This window comes from Corvus cornix, chromosome 3 (assembly GCF_000738735.6).
Source record: "Corvus cornix cornix isolate S_Up_H32 chromosome 3, ASM73873v5, whole genome shotgun sequence".
NCBI lineage: Eukaryota > Metazoa > Chordata > Aves > Passeriformes > Corvidae > Corvus > Corvus cornix.
This window is the reverse complement of record NC_047056.1, coordinates 91114565-91124540: the sequence shown is the minus strand read 5'-3', so window position 1 is coordinate 91124540 and position 9976 is coordinate 91114565. Positions and strand designations below refer to the sequence as shown.

At 45.2% G+C, this 9976-nt stretch overlaps 1 protein-coding gene across 2 annotated transcripts in view; it reads left to right on the top strand.

Annotated features, from left to right (window-relative positions):
- Positions 1 to 467: 467 nt before the first annotated feature.
- LRRC1 (leucine rich repeat containing 1) overlaps positions 468 to 9976 on the top strand; it is a 70476-nt gene continuing 60967 nt past the window's right edge. The window contains exon 1 of one of the 2 annotated variants that reach the window (XM_039569344.1): positions 468 to 1007. In XM_039569344.1, coding sequence (XP_039425278.1) covers positions 687 to 1007 — 321 coding nt within the window. In that variant the 5' untranslated portion in view covers positions 468 to 686. The remainder of the gene's footprint in view (positions 1008 to 9976) is intronic. The other variant, XM_039569345.1, reaches the window with a different exon arrangement.

The window sequence follows — 9976 nt, the reverse complement described above, 5'->3', positions numbered from 1 at the left end:
GGTATTCCCGAGCGCCTCAGGTAGGGATCGCACGTCCCAGAGTCGGTAAAATGAGCGTCCCAAGCCGCTCCCCGGCACTCCCGGTCACCACAGCAGCTCCCGCACACCGCGGGGCGATGGCAGAGCCCGCCCGAGGCGGCTGCCGGCCCGGCCGCTGCTGGGGAAGCCGCGCCCCGCCAGTCCCCCGGGCAGAGGGGAGCAGTGCGAGCCCCCGCTTCCCGACCAGCACTTTACGCTTCCAGCCGGGGAAAGCTCCGTGCCGGCGCCGTTTTTTTTTTTTTCCTTGGCAGAAAGTTCTGCGGGCGCCCGCCCCCGGCTGCCCGGGGCGAGGCGGCGCCGGGGCGGGCGCGGGGCGGTGTGCGAGCGGCGGGCCGGGTCCGGGCCCGGGCCCGGGGCGGGGCAGGGCGGCAGGGCCCGGCCCCGCTGATGTCAGCCGGGACGGGGGAGGAGGGGAGGGGGAGCGGGAGCGGCTGCCCGTGTTCCGGGTCAGGCGCGGGAATGCGCGGCGGCCGCCGGCAGCGCTGCGCTCGGCGCCCCGCGATGCCCCTGCGGGGAGGGCAGCGGCCCGCCGAGAGGCACTAGGGGACCGCCCCCGGTTCCGCCCCGCTCCGGCTCCCGCCCATTGTTCTCCCGGGGCCGCCGCGCTCGCCCGGGGCTGCTTCCCGCCGGCGGCGGCGGCGCGCTGGATGCGGGTTGCGGCCGCTGGCTCGCCGGGACCCGCGCTGCGCGGCGGCGGAGCGGGCAGCAGCTCCCGCGGCCGGCGGCGAGGAGGGGGCGGCGGTGAGCGGCGGCGCCCGCCCCGCGGCCCCCGGCGGCGGGGCGATGTTCCACTGCATCCCCCTGTGGCGGTGCAACCGCCATGTGGAGTCCATCGACAAGCGGCACTGCTCGCTGGCCGCCGTGCCCGAGGAGATCTACCGCTACAGCCGCAGCCTGGAGGAGCTCCTGCTGGACGCCAACCAGCTCCGCGAGCTGCCCAAGGTGAGCGGGAATGGAGCGGGGTCCAGGTGAGCTGCCCCGGCAGGTGCCCGCCGAGCTCCCCGGTCCAGCGCCCGCACCGAGGCTGCGGTGAGCGGATCCCGGGGCCGTCGGTCTGTGGTAGCCGCCCTGGGAGTTAAAGGAAGAGCCGGAGTTTCGGGTTGGCGTTTCCCCGGAGTTAGGTGGTAAATGAGCTTTCACGAGCAAAACCTGGAGGTCCGCGTCTTGCGGGAGGGTAGATCCTGTTGGAGGGCAGGGGGGTTGGTGCCGGAGTCGCAGGACATGAGTGTATATTGTGATTAACAGTCACGTCATCGGAATTACGAGACCTTGGAGGGTATTCAACCCTCCCCTTTTTTCCCCTTTCGGTAGATACTATCTGCTCCGTACATGGGAAAACCAAAACCCTCCAGCAGATAACCGCGTTCCCGTTTCTGCATTCTACTCCTGGAAACTTCGCTGTGTGAAACACGAGCCTTTTCTGTGTCTCAGTCTTAGTCCCGCACAGTTGTCAGTGTTTTTCTTCTTACTTGAAGCATGTAGTCAGAGTTTTATGCATACTTTATTTTTGGTAGTATTGTCAACGGTGAATTCACTTTAAATTCAACATGGTTTTGAGACCTTGAGGTGGTACCTGCCAGTGTGCCTCTTCAGGTGGCATTTGCAGGTTTTGCTAGACGAACTCTATCAGAGTGATTCCAGCGAGGCACTGTTGGGCTCCACAGATGCAGAATGAGTGGGAGGTATGCTCGACCTCTGACTTGAGGACCCACGAGCTTTTTCCCCGTGTTTACCCTTTAAACTTTGGACAACTCAGAAGCCTTTGTGAGCTGTGGTTGGTGGAGTTTGACACGGGAAGTGCATCTTACCTGGAAGCTGCATCTTAAAAGTGTGTGGACTCTTTACTAACTTGGAATCCAAGAAACTGAACTCACTAGCCAGAAAATTTTTGAAAAGCACCTTTGTTTGCACCTGAATCAAAGTTGCTCTGTTCCTACTGAGACTTCAACAGCCTTACTTTTTCCTTTTTGAAATTCAGTGCACTCACATATACTCTCTTTTTTCAGTCTACATAGTAAGAGTAATCGTGGTGGCTAGGTTTTCCTTCAGACAGTAGTAAAGATATGCAGTTGAACTGACATATTAAATTTGGCTTTTTCTTTTGAAAAACCTGGGCACAAGTTTGCGTCTTGTTGTGACTGAACTCTCTATCCTTCTGAAGTAGAGCAAAACTGGTTTACATAGCCTGTGTGTGGGTGCTATTTTTACTTCCAGCAGTTTTTTCTGGCTTTGTGTGCAGACCAGACTCAGGAGTCCCTTTGTACTAGACCTTTCTTCTTCGTATTGGCTTTCAGGCTTGTACACATCATATTATGGGGGTATTTAATGTGTGTGTGACTGAAATCCCATTGAAACCCATGAAGCTCTCTGATTTAAAAAAAAAAAATCCACCGCCAACTGGTTGCTGTGTACAAATGTAAAGGTTGACATCTGTTCATGGTGTTATATGGTATTAATTTCTGTAAATAGAGTGCAACTATTTATTGTTTCTCCTCTCTTCCTTGAACTGTAATATATGAAATAGCCTTTTTTTGCCCTGTGGTACTTAAAAAGACCACTTCTTCCCATTCCTTACATTTGACTATGCATTACATCCCATATGTGTAGAAATAGCTGAGGGGGTTAAAAAACACCAAAAACCAACCAAGGCTCCTTGGCATTGCGGTAGAATCAAGCAAAAGTTGAAGTTAGAAAGAAGTTTTTTTTGTCTCTCTTTTTTTTTTTAAATGTACATGGATCATGTTACAGGAGTCCCTAAATATACTGTAGGAATATGTTTGTGGGTTTTTAGCTGGCCTAGGAGGAATCTGATGAAATACAACCATGGAAACATACTTGTTGTATCTGTCCTAAGTACTTTGTGCCTTGTCAGCAATGCAGGGAGGCATTTTTATTGGGACTTCCTGCACGAACCTATGAACTTTCCTTGTCAGTTCCTTATTAATGATTTCTCATAAATGGAATATAGAGCTATCATCTCATGTAAATGTTGACTCTGCAGAATTCTGAGGTACAAAAATAGAGCTGCAGTCCTGAATGTGAGACTAATCTATTGAAGGTGAAACTGATGTTTAGCTGTTCTACCAGCAGATAGTTCTAAAAGTTCTCCTATAGGAATCTGGTTCAGGAGAATCACGGAAGATCTCTCAGTGGAAGGTAGTTACAGCATACATTGCTCATTCCTGTTGTATTAGAAGGGTAGTGTCAATAAAAAGTACAGATACAGAATTGGAAATAAGTGCAAAAAGCTGCGGTAGACTATACCTGTGGTAGAGAAAACACAGGGGAAACCATCAGAGTGTGTAGTTAATAAACTGTTAGGTCAGCACAGATAAAAGTGGTCGTTACATCCTTAATTTAATGTAATTCATTATATTAGTCTGACCTTACATCCATTAAGTTTCTTCTCTACATACATAAAGGCAGTTACACAGAATCAAGCTAGGTTTGGGCTCAGTTGAGGCCTAAACAAGTCAGGAGAATTGTGTAACTCTCTGTGCTGGTTAGTTAGGTGTTTTTCAGTGCTTGATAAAGTCCTGAAGTTCAGTGATCTGTGCCAATTCCTGCTGAATCACCTGTGGGCTGTGCTGATGCCGTAATATAATCCATTAACACTGATAATCTGTTTGTGTCTCTGAGATGGTTGTGATGCCCCTTAGGAAATTGCTGCTGTAAAGCCTTGCCTTGGCACAGTGAAGAAGAATCGCCCTGTGAACTCCGTCACTTGCAGCAGAAGTTGCTGTGGATGGAGGAGGAAACCCCAACTCTGCTGCGCAGCTCTTCATTGTGCACACAGGCAGTTCAGGCTCATTTAACCAGTGTGGGCAGTTGTGGTCTGAAAGGTCTATTACAGCTGGCAGGAGGTCTTGTAATGCTTCTCTGAAATCGAGTAGATATTGGTGAGTTCTTTTACCAGCTTTGCCATGGCTACAAGTCAGACAGTGATGATGGCTTTATTTCTAGACATCCACTTCCCATCCACTTGCATATTTTTTTTCATCCCTTCAAATGTAAAGCTTTCTGAGGGAGATAAGTATCAGCAAATGGCATAATGAAATATGTGGACCTGCTGCATTTCTCTCAAGCTGATGAGGCAATTTGTGTTGGATGCACACACTTCTCCCCTCCCCCCGGTTCTCTCTGCTGCCATTTCTATCAAGTAGCAATAAAAGGTGTTCTTTGGTTGGTTTGATTCAATACCCCAGTAAAAGAATACACTCTGATTCATCCTAAAATCTCCCTTTTGAGATAAAGAAGTAGTCCTAGGCTTTGTTTAATTTGCAGTCTTTCGTAGCATACTTAAAACCTCTCTTATTCTAGAATAAGTCAGAAGAGCATGGCATATATCAGGGTGTTACTGAAAAAACCCAACAGAGCAAACACACATAAAAATCCCTTCAAAATACAGAAGACAACTTAGAGAACTGCTGTAGCATCTTGAAGGGAAATGACTAGCAGAAGGTCCCAGCACTGTTGCTGAATTGTATGTTATGAGAGTCATGTGAAGTATCCTCAGGAGAAACAAGAAATACACTTGAATTATTTTGAAGGAATTACTTTTCTAGTTTTATTTTTGTTCTGTTGGCTGACCAAAATGTATGGTAGAGTTCTTCACCTTTTTCTAAGGGGAGAGGCCCCCATTGTTTCTGCTCTTCCCTGTGTTTTCTTCCTTGTGCATTAAGGTATATGTGGACCTGAGAAAGAACTGTTCCTCTGACCCCCTTTTCCCTTCAAGTATCTTTATTTCACTAAGCTGTATCTGTCAGCATTTCAAGAATACAAGGCTATAATTTTAGTTTGTAGAGTACTTTAAAGGTTTTTTAATACCATTTTGCTGCTGCACATTTGGTTTCCCATGTCAGTAAATGATTCTTTCACAAGGTTTCCCTAGCTGCTCTGCTGGATCCCTGGGTCCCACTCTTCGCTCCACTCCCGTTACGTGATGCAGAACTTGTGCTCATGTTGACAGCGACCTTTTTCTGTTGTTACCACTGGTGTGTCAGACTCCTCACCCTGCATGTTCATACTTTCCCGTCCTCCCTTGTCCGTAATGTTCCAGGGTGTTGCTTATTTCCTCCAACCTAAACAGCTCTGTCTGCCGTCTGTTTCTGATGCTTTGCTTCCTCTCCTGTCCTTTCTGTGCTGGGTTCTTCACTGCCCTTGCAAACATCTCTTTTCTTTGTACTCTGCTCTTTCCCCTTCCTTTCTGCTGCCTCCCAGGTTCCCTCCTCTGCTCTTGCCCTTCTTGCAGGATAAGCCAGCCTGGTGGGATGTGCTGGAGGAGCAGGCTGTATACCATTAAGCTGCTGGTGGTTTTCCACAATAATGAAGTCTCTCTGAAGCCTTTCTCGGCAGATGTGGCTGTTTTCCCACAGAACAGCAATTTCTAGCTGTCAGCATGCTTCTCGCCACTTCTGCTTTACAAGACAAATTAAAGAGCTGCACCCTTTGGTCTGAAAAGGATGGGCTATGTATAGAGTTGGTGGTAAAGTGTAGCTCTTAACTTGCTTAAATAATTCCTTCCCTTGTGTTGGATCCTAAGTGCCTTCTGTTGATTATTTTGTGTATCTGATTTTATTGGAAAAAAAAAAAGGTCGCCAGTGTGCATAGAGTGACTTAAAATTGTAGTTTTTGTGTTTTTTTCTAAACCTGTAGCATTTTTATTTTCCTTGGGAGTGAAAACTTGAAGGATTTTTCAACTCAAGCTGTAATGTGTAGTATATCATTTGCTACACGTCAAAAATTATTCTTCACTGAAGAGTAGGCTTTCTGGCAAATTGCTTTGATAGAAGAAAATAACACATTCTGCATGATGGGTTTCAATAGCTTCTCTAATGAAAAGCATCAGATAAAAATAAAATGCTTTCAATTCTATAGATCAGTCTGTAGTTGATGAAATGTTTTCTACGCCCCTACATTAGAATTTAAGGGCAAATACATCCTGTCAGCTTAATTTCTCTGTGCCTCCAATTTGCAATACAAATCCAAATCTCTGCATATTTCTTTTTCCAGTGATTAAAAAAAAAAAATACCGTAGGAACCCTTGAATGCAGTATTATATTTTGGCCTTGGTATTAAATCACAGCATTCTTTGCATTGGTGGGTGGTGGAAATAGCTTATAACTCTTGTTTTGCTGCTGTTTTGCCTTGCTGCTGCTCAGTTCTTTAACTCAAAGAATAAAGACCACTTTCCCATGAGACTTCTAGCAGATGTTGTTTATGGAAAAACTCCAGTGGCCAAAAAAAAAAAATCCAAAATTTTTTCGATGTACTTACTTTAGCCTAAGAGTCTGAGGAACTCTTTTTTTTCTTTCTTTTTTTTTTTTTTTTTTTTTTTTTTTCCTTTGGGGAATGATTTTTATGTCGTATTTGTAAACCTAACATAGTGCAGCTCTGAATTGTTTCACATTTCTGAGCTTACAAATTATCTCTGTCATCTGTAATTTTTCTTCTTGGTCTTATATACTAAAGCTTCTCTGTAGAGTTACTAGATAGATGGGAGACCTTTTTCCTGAGAGACCTGGTTAAACCCTGGCCTCCTCCTGTGCCCCAGTTTCTTTGTTAGAGATGCTGCTGGTCTGCTGCTGCTTGGCATTTGGCACTGTCGGTATCTTTGTTATGTGCAGTGTTGAAATCCAGGGGGCTGTTATCTTACCAAAATCATGTGAAAGCTCCTTAAGAGTAAGCCCCTCTGTTCTTCCCATACCACACCTTTGTCTCAGGGAAAAACCTGTTCCAAGCTGAATTTCACTGTTTTATCATTGTTTCTATCATTATGCAACCAATAAGCCTGAACAACACTTGTTTGGTCAGTGGCCAGTAATCTGTGGAAAGACACGATTATCATACTGTCCCTCTCTTTAAATTTGGGTTTACGGCTGCTTATGTTGTACATATATAGAAGCTTTATTTCCTTTTTTCCAAAGCATAGATCTCCTTGGGTTTGGAGAGATGTGGTGAGATATCTCACATGGCTGGAGTGCTGCAGTGGATGAACACAGGCTCTTTAAGAAGGATGGGTCAGAAAGGCAAGAATGGAGAGTTGCCCTTTGAATGAGAGAGCAGCAGGGATATGTGAAGTTTTGCCTTGGGATGGGTGATGGGCCACCTGAGAGCAGGTTGGGATTAGTGGATGACATTGTTTTGGGTGTCTGCTGTAGACTGCGTGATCAGGCTGAAGTAGTAGATGATGCCTTCTTCAGATAACTGGAAGAAGTCTCATGTTTGCAGGCTCAGGTCCTCACGTGGGTCTTGAACCACATGACAGCTGGAAGGACAACACAGCGGGATATAAGCAATCCATGAGTTTTCATTCTTAAGACAGGTCGAGATGTGAAGATCAGGGTTGCAGTAGCTGTAGTGACCATGAGGTGGTGGAGTTCAGGATCCTGAGAGGAAGGAATAGGACAATAAACAGCATCTTGAGAAAACAAACTTTGGCGTGTTTAGGATTCTGCTTGGAAGAGGTTGGTAAAAAAGATGTTTATGCTGCCATTCAGAAGGACAGGGAGAGGCTGGAGAAACAGGCAGAGAGGAATCTCATGAAGTTCAGTAAAGAGAAATACACCTGCACCTGGAGAGAAATAACCATTCAGAATTCTCCAGTACAGGTTGGGGGCCAACCATCTGGAAAACACCTTTCCAGTAGAAGGCCATGGGTGACCTGGTGGACAAGTTGACCGTAAGCTAGCTGTGCTCCTTCATGACAAAGAGAGCAAACAGTATCCTGGCCTGCGTTACACAAAGTATTGCCAGCAGGTGATTCTTGTCCTCTGGCTAGCTTTGGGGAAACAGACCTGGAGTGCTTTGTCTAGTGCTGGGCATCCCAAAAGAATGGACATACTGGACATATACTGCAGGGCCACAAAGACTGTTACGGGCTTGGAGCATCTCTCAGGATGGGAGGCTAAAAGAGCCAGAATGGTTCAGCCTTGAGAAGTAAAAGGCACATGGTTGTGTATAAATACGTGTAAATCAGCGTGCAGCCTTGCTTGGGGTGCCCTATGACCTTACAAGAGGCAGTGGGCAAAGGCTGAAACACAGGGAATTGTCTGAAATACGAAAATACTTTTTTTACTGTGAGGCTGGTCAAACACTGGCATGGGTTGTCCAGAGAGGTTGTGTAATATCTGTTTATGGAGATGCTGTAAACCTGACTGGACATGGTCCTGGGTGACCTTCTCTAGGTGACCCATGCTTTGAGCAGGGGGTGGTACACTAGGTGATTTCTAGAGCCCCTTCCAACCTCAACTGTTTTATGATTCTACAGAGGGCATATCAAAGATTTTGCCATCTTTAACTTGGGTGTTTTTAATGATACAGATAGAATTGTCGTGGTTTTCCCTGTTTATTCACCCTCAAAAGTTTAATTGTTTTACTTTCTACATTGATAGTGTCACAGTGTTTTTGCACATCTTGCTGTAAATCCTTAAAGAAACATGACTGTATGATTTGAACAAGCATGTATTTACAGTTAGTGTCAGAGAGAGAACTGTGCCACTGGGTGAAGCTGAAGCAGACTGCTACTCACAGAGTAAAAGTAGTTTTATTGAAAGTTTAAGATTTTTTTCAGTATGACAAATGCTACTTAAAATACTTGCTAAGAATACGTGTAACTTTACAACATCAGTATCTTGAGAATATGTTACCTTTTGTAAAAACCTGTTGTGAGTATAGTCAATTAGGACTAGCATGCAGTATGTGCTTGAATTACTAAAATCCATAATGGTTTGTAGAGAAGCAACATTGGATCCTTATATTGACATACTTCTAAACACAGAGCTCTGTGTTGAAGGCTACAGATAAGTTTATTGCCAGATAAATATCTCTAGGTTCTCTCCTTCAAGTTTCCAGATTTTTCTGTTGTATTGCTTCGGACTTGAAGAAATACTTTACCTTTTGACATCAAATATGAAAGACCACAGTCTGATTGGCGCAGAGGAAGAACTTAGTCTGCTGTTTCCTAAACAAAGGAAAGTCATAATCTTCCCTGTGATTGTTCAAAAGATTTTTGAAGTCTGCTTGGTTTGAAATATTTTCTGATGGCAGTTTTTTGTAGTAACAGCTCAGCTCTACTGATTTTTGACCTCAGTTGAAAGAAAGTAGGTAATTATGTTTCAATACCTTTAACTTTTTTTTTTTTGGTAAGGTGTGTACTGTTGTAGTAAACTGGTAGCATTCCCTTCTATTTGTGATGTACATAGGTGAAACAAGGTTTGTGGGCGGAGATTGTACATCTGTACCTCTAAAATAAGTTTTATGATTATAGATAGAGTTATTTTTCTGATTATATCAGTTGGTCTAAAAAAAAAGACATTACCTCCTGCCAACAGTCTTGTATACTGGAAAAATGCATGCTAGAAATTCATTAGAGAGATTACTGTGGGCTTTGGACGTGTTTTTTTTTCTCCAAATGGCAAATGCATTTAACTGCAATGAATCCATATTTCATTGCAGCAGATGTTTTCTGGCCTCTCTTAAAGGCAGAGGCAGTCCTTCTCACCACTGTGCTCTTAACAAACAGCTCTAGCATGGAGTGCTCTTTAGCCTTTGTTGCTTCTGCTTAATTGACATAAAAGAGAAAGCAAATCCTTGCCTGCCAGGAGCAGTATGAGACAACCTGGTCAATGCATTGCTTGGTAGCACGGCCATTTGGATTCAGTGCTGCAGTGTATTGGTTTTTCAGAGTGGATAATCCCCTATTTGTTTTTCAAAAGGGATGTAATGACTGAGACTAGGACCTGCAATTGGCCCATCCTTGTCAATGGTTCAGAAAATGGCAGATGCTTTGAAAATAGGGCGTCAGAAGCATAGCAGGTTGATGCTGAGTACCAGCTTCAGTGAGGCATTGGTATCAGTTTTGCTGTCTTCTGTAGGCCTTCCCCCACAGCCCTTCTTGCCTGGCTGATCTTTCTGTCGGGCTTTCAAGTATCCATTG